Consider the following 12,991-nt stretch of genomic DNA (forward strand, 5'->3'; position numbering starts at 1 on the left):
ATTACAGGAAGAGAGAAATTCCCACCTCAGTCATAGTACTTTAAAAAGCTGCAAACTTGTGTTAAGTTTTAAGGTTATTCTGCATGTTAGAATAGCAGTCTCTTTATTTATATGCCTGATGATAGATTTAGAAGCCTAATTATAGACATTGAGATTTAAGTTTTGGCAATACATATTTTACATAGACAAGCAAACTAAAAAATTAACCTATATTACAGGAAAATAAACATTACCGATTTAACTTTAGACTATGTAAATCTTTACTGCAAGAATTATGAAATGCAATTCCCACTAATGCACCATTATTAAACTACAGGAGAAAATGTTAGCATAGATCACCTTTTATAGCTAAAAGTCAAATAAATATAGCACCATTTATTTTCAAAAGTTATTTTGATAAAATAACCCTATGCAATCTCTACCCTTAAGCACATAAAATTACAAATATGAATTAAATTGATAAATAAGACACTAGTTCAGATAACATTATTTTCTACAATTACTGACAACAAATTGTATTATATACTACATACAATATAGAAAAATAGCACATTGTATGTGATATTGATCTTTGGAAATGCACAGTTTCACACAGAATAAATATCTTTAGCTTAATTTTAACAGTCTTTCATCTATGCAAAATGTTTATGAAAATTCTAAACATTAATATTTGTTTAGTTCCCTAGTTAAGGACATATGCACTCTAATAAAGAGAAAAAATACCCACAAAAATAAGACAACAGACTTACCTGAAGGCCCTGTCTCCTGTGTTTTTTCTTCCTGTTTGCTATCCTGCTTACAACCACTTTTTTCATCAGCTTCATCATCACCCCACCAGGCTGGCTGTCCGTACAAAGGTGTCCCACGAGGCATGGCAGAAAGATCTATAAAATCAGCCCAAATCAGAGGAAATTACTTTGCCGTTTACTTGTGATATTTAGGTTAAAACAACATGAAGAGAAAGTCATTTGCTCGGATCGTTTCTCATGGAAGCTGAAGTGAATTGGCTTCATGCATTTGCCTAAATACAAAACAAACTTGGAGGCTGGCTAACTGATCTGGGTTCTAAATATAAAAGCTTACTAGTGACCTGATCAAAACGTTTGGCACAAACATTTATGCAAAGGCAGCTGACACCTCTTTTGTTACCCTGATATATCTGTAAACATTATTTTCTGATTTCAGTTTGAAGTTATCAACTCAGCAGTACACACCTAAAAGCTGTCCACTACTTCTGCAAGAAGATTCTCATTTTTACCCACATTGACCTTTCAATGAAATCTGAACTCACTGCATGAAAAACTGATCAAATTTTGTGATGTTGCCAAGGTTCCAAACCGCTGACAGCTACTAAAGAGTGGTAAAAGCTACCCTGTGTAAAACATCATGGAGAACAACCATTTTATTTTATTTTTTTTTAAGTAGCAGTTAAATTACAGTACAAATAAAAAATACTACTTCTTATATAGACTGCATACACAAGACAACATAAAAATCAAATAAGAAAAAGAAACACAAACCAAAACACCAATGTAATTAAGATTTCTATGTTGATGATAAATTGACTAGATTAGCTTTGTCTTTATCTCTGGAAGAATGCTTTACCCTACTGAGATTTAGCTACTCTAGTACTATACAGATGATCTGAAAATACTTTGAACATTCTTCATATAAAATAATGTGATCTGTTCAAATCCAGCTTAGTAGCTTGTCTGTTACTTTGCCTATAATGAATTTAAACATTTTTAGTCAATGTTTTATTCACTGCCACTCCTAAGTTGATATCTAATTTCACAATCATGTCAGAAGTTTCAATATGATTTGAAGATACCTTTTTTTTAAAAATAACATTACACTTTAGTCAATAATGAATTGTTTTTAAAAATTTGATGGCTGATGCTTGTGCACTGAATTAGCAAGCTAAGTAAACAGCTATGCGTATATACAGCAACAGTGAATCAATCCCCCAAAAGTTTCCAAGAGTTACACTCACATACACATCCCTACCATTAACTTTGACTATTATTTTGTGAAGAATGAAAAGCGGAATGGAAGATGAGGATAAAAAACTCCATTCTTCTACTTTATGAAAATTTAAGAGGACCTGAAAAGCAATATTAAATAGTAACCTTGAAGCAATTGATACGCTTTATGTACCTTATAAGGATGCCAGATAAGCCAACAAAACAAATAGTTTATTTAATTATATATGAATCCTTTATGTGGGGAAGAGAACTCTTTGAAGTGTGCCTTCAGAAGAACAGCCAAAACTTAAACAAAACTATACAGCCTTGACCTAAGAAGTCAGTCCTAGTCAGCTCCACATTAAGGAAGCAACGATACCCAACTTCTTTCTCATTCTTGTGGTTATCTCATGTAGTAATAGGTAACAAAGTAATTCACACTACAGATGAACAATAAATTTTAGCAAGCCTAAGACACCCGCAGTAGAGCCACCATGACACATTACATAAATATGAAAGATGATGTAGAAACAAGATGAAAGCTTCAGTTTCTACAAATTTTTAAAGCACAATGGAACAGTTGGGTTCTAACCTGACCCATCTAACAACGAATGCTAATACTGATCAAACAAACAAACAAACCCTCCACCTGTTATAAAAAACAAGGGAGCGTGTGGGGAGGTGTGTTCGTGATTTTGGGAAAGAAGAATGCAAAAGTCTGATAAATGCTGATGAAATGTCCCTATACAAGTTTTCTTAACATGTGGTTGCTACAGTAAACAAAAGCCAAAAAATAAATTATAAAAGTTATTAATTACTCTTAAAGTATATTTAAAATTTCACATGTGGAGTTTTTACTATCTGCAGAACTTCACAGGCATTCTACCAAAGCAAATGAACATCTTTTCCAAGTTTTTGTGCTTCTGCAGCAAAAAAGAACCTTACCCAATGATTTCTCTTCAGATTTCTGTGCTTCTGGAGTTTTATGGTGCACTTCAGTTGTGGAGTCTGTTACCTTGGACTCTGAGCTTTTGGAGCTGGTTTGCCTCGATCCTTCTGCTTCTGAAGATTTTTGGGACAACTGGAGTTGGCTTGTGAATTTTTCATGCTACATGACATCAAATAAATAAAATAAAACAATAAAAAAGAATTCTCAAAGAGCAGAAAAAACCCTTATGTTACCAATCACCACATAATGACAGATCGTCATTTTGGATCGGCACATTGTTACCTTAAGTGCTTCTTCAGGGACTCTCATCTCTCCCCTGACGACAGTAAACAGATTTGTATGTAGGAAATGCTAAGGAAAATACTGGAATGATTCCTCAATTTACAAGAGGATTTTACTGAAAAGGAACAGTGCTGAGTATATTCTATCACTGGAATGGCGATGATGCTTCTGCAAGTATTTCACTGTTAGGATCAGCATGTACAAACATACTCAACAAAGCAAATGGACAATTATTTACTATTTGAAAATAGAGTAGCTATCTTAATTGCTGTAAGTTTGGGGTTTTCTTTTTTCCATTTGGCAGTTTGCTGAGTAATTACTCATAATCTTCTCCACCTGTATACAATCTCATTGTATATGAGATGATACATGATACAAATTTTTATGTATTTGCCTCAAATAATGTTTCTTTGCAACACAAATATTACATTAACAGGTTCTAAACTGCAACTGGAGTTTGAGGTTTCATGCGGTGAGAAACAATGAAGCGTACTTTATCAATAGTTCTGATGAAGGTACAGAATCTAGACCCTACCGTTTTCTTTAATACAGGTATTTTTGTAATAACAAGAGAAATATATATTTTGAAGTTACTTGAAGTAGTGAAAAGACTCTTGATTTGACACAAGCATACTTTTAACAAAAAAAGTGTGTCCTGATGCTGTGCATTTTTACGACAAGGATATCATATCCAAATCTCAATTTATCTTCTAACTTCAGAGTGATGTATGTCTGCTCTGGAATCCTCACATCATTCACAAATGTCTACAGAAATAAATGAGGACAGAAAGAGATACTATTAAATTCCAAAATAATAAAAATGACAAATCACTTAAACAATTTTATAAGGCAATTTCCAGCACCATAAATTTTCTACTGGTGATTCACTGGGGAATTATATGATAAGCTCAAATTGCCACCTGCTTCACAAAAGATTGCAGAAGGGTTAAACACCAGTCACTAACCAAGCTGCTGACATCACACTGGCCTTGAAAAGTTTCTTAGAAGTTTAATTCTGTTAGCAGTATTTACTGAATTGCTGATTAATGTTCTCTCAAATAAGCAACTCATTATTTTTCTTGCAGTTTGCTTTTTTAATCCCAATTAACTGTCAGAATTGATTTGTCATCATATTTGTACAGCATTTAACAATAGATACGAGATTTCTGATGTAGCTTATAATTTCTGAACATTGTCAAAGAACTTAAAGGAAAAACAGACCAAGTTAGTGCATCCAAGTAACTCCAAATAGTAATGATATTCAGTATATTGTGACTCTTGAAACATTTGTAAGCAGAAACAACATTATTATACCAGCTATCAGCAAAGCAGAGCAAATTCCATCAGTTTGCCAATACCTCCTGAAAATTACTGTACAATATGTAATTATCTCCTCCTTGAAATTACCATTGGAAATATAGCTGCAGAAATCAGACAAGCTTTTGGTGATTTGGAGAAGGATTTATGTATCTGAAAGTTTGCCCAGTTTTACCAGCCATATCAGTTGGCTGTTAGAGGCAGATTACCAATCGTTCCTTTTTCAAGATCAGGATTAAACCTAACAGTGAAAAGTAACAAGGAATTTGCAAAAAACATGCTGGTATAAATTTCAAGAGAACAGTGGAGATATACAGAACGACTAACTAAAGAGTCAGGAAGGAGAAAGACTAATACACATTCAAGTCAAAATATATTTCAGAGATATAGTTTGGAAGAGTTGTAAAACAGTTGCACCTCTGGGGGGGGAGAAATCAGATGAACATAAATAGGGCTTGCAGTTAGATTATTCAAGCTCTAAAGAAAATTCTAGACAGTCACCTACCACAAAAATTCAAAAACAGACACAAGCCCTTGTAAGGAAAAAATGTATGCTGTGTGTGTGAAGCACATTCCTTCATTGTAACAGATCTGCATCTTTTAAAACCGATTTAGAGTCTTAGGAAGGTAGGCTGTCAGCATCAAGCAAACTGCCCAGGTTACTAACATCACCAAGACTTGAAGTTGCCTGAAGTTGACTTCACATTCCAGAAACCAAGGATGATAATAACATGCTACGGTAGGAGCAGATGTCAGGAGCTGAAAGTGTTCCTCTCACAACTTGCCCTTTTGATCTTGGATGGGATGCTTAAACCTCCAGTACAGACTTCTCCCAGAACCTGTCTCCTAATGACAGCTCTCAAACTGACCCTTCTGCTCATCCTGAGTCATACCACTGCTCTTAGAACTCTCCAAATTAGGATGCATTTCTATGAAACTGAATTGTTTTGTAAATTGAATTTGTTATCTTCACAGAAAACTCTCTATCTTATGTCTTCTGAATTCACTCAGTGATAGAGAAATAGAAAAGGGTGAAGACATGTTCTGTCTGGCAGAATAGAATATTAAGCTCTTGATTACAAAAACTAGAAAAGACAAGAAATGTAACTACATAATATTTAAGACACTTACAGACTTACAGATCTTTGAAGAATCTTTCTACAGTGTAACCTGGCAAAAAAACTTCTGCCCGGCATCTTGCTATATTTTCAAATCCAAGTCCAGGATGAAGACTGCTGTAACCTTTTCACTGAACCAAGTGTGAATCAAACACACAGATATGAATATTCAGAAATTAGGGTATCAGGTGCAGCTATAGTAAATCTCATGAAATTATTTAGGACTCAAAATGTCCTATGTACTGGTAGGAGTCCTCTCTCCTTAAACTGAGTTATCTCGAGTGGTTAAAGTGCATTACACAAGGAATGGAGCAGTCCTGTATACTAAGAAAAGTATGCATTTGTTCTCCACAGAAAGGCAAGACTGGATGGGTCTTTGAGCAACCTGATCTAGTGGAAGGTGTTCCTGACCATGGCAGGGAGGTTGGAATCAGATGACCTTTAAGGGTCTTCCAACCCAAACCATTCTATGATATATAATGAAGCAAGCAAATAAAGAACAGGTAGAAGCTGATGAGTCACTGAAAGAGGAACTTGGCTGCTAGGGAGGTGGTGTTCTCAATGGAAACAGTGGCTAGACTAAAAGAATTGTTGCCTAGTATTGTACTTACTGTTCTGCGACATAATTAAGTATGGTGTTACAAAATTATTTGTTTCCTCTTTCAACCTGAAAACCAGGTAGATAGACGTATGTAGGAAAAGCACAGTTGAAAAGAGACAGTAAGGGAAGCACTGTGAAGATAAAAGCAAGGACTGAACTCCTAAGACTTAATATTCCCTGACCCAAAGCTGTGGGAAGAAAGAGCTCCTTTGATGTCTCTGGGTAAACAGCTACAGAGCAACTGACACCTCAAACTTGAGAATTAATCAGATCAAGCGAAGCAAATATCTGAAAGCTCTTTATCAGAGGCAAAGGAAGACTTGGATGAAGGACTTTTAATGTATGTTTATTAAATTCAAGATCTGTGACAAGGCAATGAAAATCTGAAGGCATATCTACTATATTACAGGAGTAACAGAAATAGGGAATAAAAACAAATGGCTCAGCAAAAAACTACTATGCACTGAATTAATTTTTGATCACTGCCTCAAAACAATGCACTGACTTTCAAATTAAATATTTGACTGACTTTCCTATTAAATATTTAAGGAGCAAAGTTCTTATATGTCTACAACTGTTCAAAGGATATAACCCTTCAGGTTACACTGGTTTCATATGAAATTGACATTGAATCCTTGGAAGGCTGAGTTAGTTAAATACAGAAAAGCTAGTAAGAAGCAGACTAACAGAGTTTTTCCTTTGAAACGCTTTTCAAGATCAAACACCAAAACCTAAATCAGTGCTAACAGGCAACAATTTGAGATTTCTCCTTAATCTTCTATTTTTTTAAACATCTGACAATGCTATTCACTACCTTTCCAAATATTAATTCAAATAAGAGATCACAGATGAACTCATATTTTGCATGCATTCACACAGGTAAACATTTAAAGTTAAAATAACAACCACAACTACTGTGCATAAAAAAAAAAAAATCTCGCAAGTATTTAAAGGGCTATAAAAATATGACAAAGTTACCCAGTTTTTAATAATCTATTATAATACTAAAACCATTTATAAGAGGTGAAGCTTACCTAGACTATTGTATATGCAATTCATAGAAAAGCCTTAAAATGTAAAATGGGATATGAAACCTTATTTTGCTCACAACTTTGAATTTTTCCTATATTAGTGTGCAATGATTTGACACTTAAGCATTACTCACATATTTGATAAAAAGGATACTGAAAAACTAAATGCAAATACAGAATTAAACAGATTTACATTTATATACAACATGGCTATTGCCATTCAATTTTTTTTCACATATGAAGTACTTTAGCATCTTGGCTGTATTTTTTTTTTTTAAGAGAGAAAAAAGTAATAGCATATGAAATAAATCCATTTATTGGATTTGAAATAAATTTATTTCAAGTAAATATGAAATGAAATATGAAACATGAATAAGCATAAGGAATAAAAAATCAACTTTTTAACCACAGAATCATAGAATGGTTTGGGTTGGAAAGGACCTTAAGATCGTTTAATTCCAACCCCCCTGCCATGGACAGGGACGCTTCACATTAAACCATGTTGCCCAAGGTCCCATCCAGCCTGGCCTTGAATACTGCCTTGAACACTTCTTTGGGCAACCTGTTCCTGTGCCTCATCACCCTCACAGTAAAGAACTTCTTCCTTAGATCTAACCTGAACTTCCCCTGTTTAAGTTTGAACCTGTTACCCCTTGCCCTACTGCTACAGTCCCAAGTGAAGAGTCCCTTCCCAGCATCTTTATAGGCCCTCTTCAGATACTGGAAGGCTGCTATGAGGTCTTCACACAGCCTTCTCTTCTCCAGGCTGAAGAGCCCCAACTTTCTTGGCTTGTATTCCTACAGGAGGTGTTCTAGCCCCCCTTTTCTCATTGCCCTACTCTGGACTTGTTCCAACAGTTCCATGTCCTTCTTATGTCGAGGACAACAGACAGCAGAGTAGAGGGGCAGAATCACCTCCTTTGACCAGCTGGTCACAGTCTTTTTCATGCAGTCCAGTATATGGACCAGAAATCTGTTTTCTTCTCTTTTAAAATATAATCACAATTCTTCCCCCCTTGCATATCTGAAATACAGAAGAGTAGCATACTCCTTTTGATTCTTTTGATTTTTTTTTTATTCTTTTTTTTAATGTCAAGGCCCTCTTATTAATGGAATTTACCAAAGCCCTTTAAATACCGTGCAGTGGAAAGCCAATGCAAAAACTACGCTTTCCTTCTGAATGTTCCCCCATTTCCAATCCTGCATTATAAAGACATTAAAGCACACTTAAGTCATATTCTCTTCACTCAAAAAAAAAAAAAACAACAACCCAAAACAAAGAAACATACAAAAGACTATGAGGAGCTATCCATTTCTGATCTTAACTTACCCCATTCAAGCTGCCCAAATCCTTCACCAAGTGTTCATCTGTAGACGCATCATAGTTAAGTACAGCATGTTGCTTGTCCACACTTCGTGACTAAAATGCATTTTAAAAAATCATATAAAATAGGGTATTTAAAAAACGATCAAGATTGCATTAATGCCTATTTCTTAAAGTAGCATGAATATTTTATGTCTACATAGCACATTTATTCAAGTTGCATTACTAAATCCCACATATAAAAAAAAAACCACAAAAATCTCTAACTACACAAAACTCTGCCCCTGGGTACCAACAGACAATCCTATAAGTAATTCAGAAGAATTAGTTCCTTAATGTTTACCAAAATGTGATTATAAGTCAGATCCAGACATAATTCATCCAAATATGGGTTTTTTTTCAGTTCACCTGAAAACGTCAGCTTCACCGATGTTTAATCTAACATCAGCAGCTCCATCTTTATTTCTCTCTCAGTCTTTAACTGCATGCATCTTTCAAAACATAAATGCAACTCTGTGGCATTGCTATTTTTCCTGAAACACATGATTTCCTGTCATGTATCTGGGATACTTAACAGAGTATGCAAGCATTTAAATTGTTTCTCCTTGATCTCAATTTTGTAAACAAATTAGGTATAGCCTCTTCACTAAACGTTTGAGCAGCTCCTGAATTACTCTTCCCATGGGAATAGTAATCCCCACAAATAGTAATTCATGGGGAACATTCCAACTACTCCCCATGAGTTCTGACCTTCATTATCAGTTGTTCCTTAAGACTTCAGCACTTCACCTATCTATTTTATTAATTTTACATCCAAATGTCAACCCATATATCAGGAATAATCTTATTATTTCTCCCAAGAACGTCACCTCCCTAACAGCTAAGTCCCTCTTTTAAAACTTGCCCATGGCCAAGTACTTGCAGCCCAAGGTGCTGACTCCAAGCAAGGAAGAGGTGGGGGTGGATGTATGCTTTCTTCATGCATGCATGTGATCAGCACCTTGACATCTAGAAGACCTCCCGACTGGATGGAGCCCAGAGCTCCTCTTTCCCAGCTGTCCACACTTCATCTCAAGTCTGTTTGCTGGTAATTCTGGTAGTGCAGTCTCCTGACATAACTGCATAGCACCAAAATTTCTTCTCACAGAATTCTTTTCAGTTTCAGTTTGCATCTCCTATCCTTGCTCCTCAAATGCATTGTTCAGGACTATACAGCACTGCCAATGGCAAATATCCAACTGAGACTTCAGTGGCTGTTTCTGAACCAGCAACTGCAGTCTATTTATTATAGGAGTCCCAGGTTATCACAGTACATTAGCCTATTCAAGACATCAGAACATGCAATCATGACTCCTAAGGAAATGCTTTCTCTTCTCGGAATCCCACATTTATCATCTCCTTCCTCCTCAAGACTTGCTACCATATTTTCCTTCCTTCTTTTCAGTTTACTTTCTTATACTTCTTTTCCATGCCATCTTTTGACTACTTCACTTTCTCCTTAAAGAAATGAAATCAGTCCTCTCCTGGTTATACTATTTTATTTTTAGACTTTTCATTTGAGCCAGTTTGCTCTGCAGTCTTGTGGGGCAAAAAAAGGGGGGCTGGATGTAAGGGGAGTAGGCGGGGGTAGAGAGAATTAAGGAAGAGATTGACAAATGAATGACTAGGTCCATGCCAATAAAAGCTGCAGTAGTATAGTACATTAGTTAAGTGTTCTTAATGATAGAGATATACCAGTATGGTTAATTTCATACTAACTTAGTAACCTCAGGCAAAACCAAGCTTTCTCAATAAAATCAAATTCACTGATGTGGGTGTTCTGATGAACCTAGAACGTCAAGCAGAGAGAACACTTTTCCACACTCAAGTGATACAGCAAAGCAAGCACAAGAATTACATTCTCTTTACCTAGGAATATTTTCTGAACTTCTTTCAATTATTCAAATATGTTTTCTTAGCAATCAATTATTTTATTATCTATATGTGTGCTCAGCTTTCAAAAATAAGCTAAAATAAAAAGGACGCAGACAGATTCTTAGCATTTCATGGTATTTTGTCACATCTTCTGAAATGGTAAGCATGAGTACTCAAATCTGTGGCTATCAGAGAAACCTGAAGTTCTGCAGAACATTAAGGTTCTCCTCAGTCTCAGATTACTGGCATATAATTAGAAACATCTTTTATTCATTGCAGACAATCTTTACAGATGCCATTTTTTCTTTTGTTTTATTATTCCAGCCTTCTGTTCAAATTTGAGGACTGAATTAGTTTTTGTAAGACTGTGGTTCCCTGGCTAGCAGCTGATCAGCACACAGCTTTTCACACTTGCCCTTGCCCCAGTGAGATGGGGGATAGAACAGGAAGAGCAAAAGCAAGAAAACTCATGGGACAAGTTAAATATAAGTTAAGCAGTGAAGGAAAGGGGAAGAAGAAAGAAGAAGTAAGAGAAATCAAGTAATGCAAAGGCAATCATTCATCACTTCCCGCAAGCAGGAGAATGCCCAGCCAGACACTGAGCAGTGGTTACCTTCCTCAAAGCCACCTCCCTCAGTTTTTATTGCTGAGCATTTCATTATATGGCATGGACTATGTCATTGGTCAGGTTGGGTCAGCTGTCCTGACTGCATTGCCTCTCAACTTCTTCTGCACCCACTTAGTCACATGCGTGTAGAAAGAGCAGAGTGAGAGAGAATGCCTTGAAACTGTACACACTGCTCAGCAGTAACTAAAATACTGGTGTGCTGGTCACACTGTTGTGCTGTGGTTACAAATCTGAAACATGGTTCTGTAAAAGCCTCTAAAAAGAATATTCACTGGAACCAGTAAAAACATTTATATATCTGACTGCAGAAATAATAAAAATAACAGAGTAATTGTGCTAACAGCTCTATGACTATAAAGAAGAAAACACCATCCCCAGTTAAAATAAATTGGCATTAATAATAGACAAAGACTCTTCAATCCAGACTATTGAGAAAATACTCAGACTACAGAAAATAGTATTATTTGGGAATAATTTTGATATGAATGGTGTAGATTATTTTACCTTGGAGATGATTTCCCCATCAAGATTCAAATAGTTTTCTAAACATAATGGTGAAAGAAGGGGAAAATGTGATATTTATCCACAAGCAGGGTGGTGCACTGGAGCAGCTAGCTAAATACAAAGGCTATGTTTGAGCATATTTACAAAATAACACATTTAAAACAAATCTGTATTCCCAGACACAAACAAAACTTCTTAGCAGAGCAATGTTAGAGACAGATCTGAGGTCTAATTCTACCAAGCATGCAACATAGCTGTAATTTTTTTTAATAAGGCTTTTATAACATGTTTTCTGTCAGGAGACTATTAATAAAAGCATTAAAATCTGCTCTCTTTATCATGCATTGTCCACATGCTTTGCAGTATGGGAACAACCAAGTTGTCAAGAGTGGAAAGGAAGGTCCTACACAAAGAGGCATACACATAGAACAAGAACACATTATTAGATCCTCTTTGGTGGACTCCTCCCCCTGAAACAGTATGCTGTGTTACAGCCATGCTGGCCTGTAGACCTAACAGCAGGCTAAAGAGAATATTCTTGAAAAATCCCAGCCCCCTTAATTCTTTTTACTAACTGTAAGGTCAATACACAACAAATAACATTTGTAAATGACTAGAATCTATCCACAATATTAATCAAAGAGGCAGTTACTTTTGAAGGTGATAATGACTGAAGTTTTGTAACACAATGTAATAAATGCTTGACTATTCAGCTTCACTCTAAGGACACGAGATGGGATAGGGGAGACTGAAGGAAGAAAAGCCTCCCTTATCCAGAGACATCCACTCATTACAACAAACTAATGGTAAAATAAAAGCATTTTCATTTTTTGCTTATAATCTCTTGGGCTTGGAATCAATGGAGTTGGTGGTTTTTGTGGGTTTTGTGTGTGTGTTTGTTGCATTGTTTGGTTTTTTTTTTTAAATATTTCTCACAGAAATCACCAAGACATCATAATGACTGTCTTTAAAGAGAAATTAAGAGTACTTTCAATTACTTTCTAACAGGACAAAGTATATCATCCATAAAGTCTTTGGATGTCTTCTGAGGTTGAGAACCAAACACAGTTTACTTAGAGATATTACATTCTGAGTAATACACATAAAAATAGGTTTGTAGGCACTTCATTTGCAAGTGAGATTCTATTTTGGCCATTAATGGCTGCACTCACAACTCTTTGGAACAATATTTCCAAAAGAAAATATTTTATTGAATGGTAGGAACAGTTGAGGAAAAAAAGATTAAACTTCAGAACTAATAAAGAGCTCTACAGCAAAGACAATAATTCAAGAAGAAACTCCCAAAATATTACTGTTAACCATTAAAAAATGCATATACCATAAAGAAGCAGCTTGGAG

At 35.5% G+C, this 12,991-nt stretch overlaps 1 protein-coding gene across 7 annotated transcripts in view; it reads right to left on the reverse strand.

Moving 5' to 3' along the window:
• CEP170 (centrosomal protein 170) overlaps positions 1-12,991 on the reverse strand; it is a 100,544-nt gene that overhangs the window by 61,027 nt on the left and 26,526 nt on the right. For 6 of the 7 annotated variants that reach the window (XM_057414441.1, XM_057414440.1, XM_057414437.1 and 3 more), the window contains exons 1-3: positions 3,196-3,272; positions 2,910-3,072; positions 750-884 (exon numbers count right to left, since the gene is read on the reverse strand). In XM_057414441.1, coding sequence (XP_057270424.1) covers positions 750-884; positions 2,910-3,072; positions 3,196-3,222 — 325 coding nt within the window. In that variant the 5' untranslated portion in view covers positions 3,223-3,272. Of the gene's footprint in view, positions 1-749; positions 885-2,909; positions 3,073-3,195; positions 3,273-3,881; positions 3,961-8,592; positions 8,683-12,991 lie in introns of those variants that run through there. The other variant, XM_057414442.1, reaches the window with a different exon arrangement.

Source organism: Pezoporus wallicus, unplaced genomic scaffold (genome assembly GCF_028554395.1).
Source record: "Pezoporus wallicus isolate ANWC-B61680 ecotype Strahan unplaced genomic scaffold, APGP_CSIRO_Pwel_v1 contig_8042, whole genome shotgun sequence".
Classification (NCBI taxonomy): domain Eukaryota; kingdom Metazoa; phylum Chordata; class Aves; order Psittaciformes; family Psittacidae; genus Pezoporus; species Pezoporus wallicus.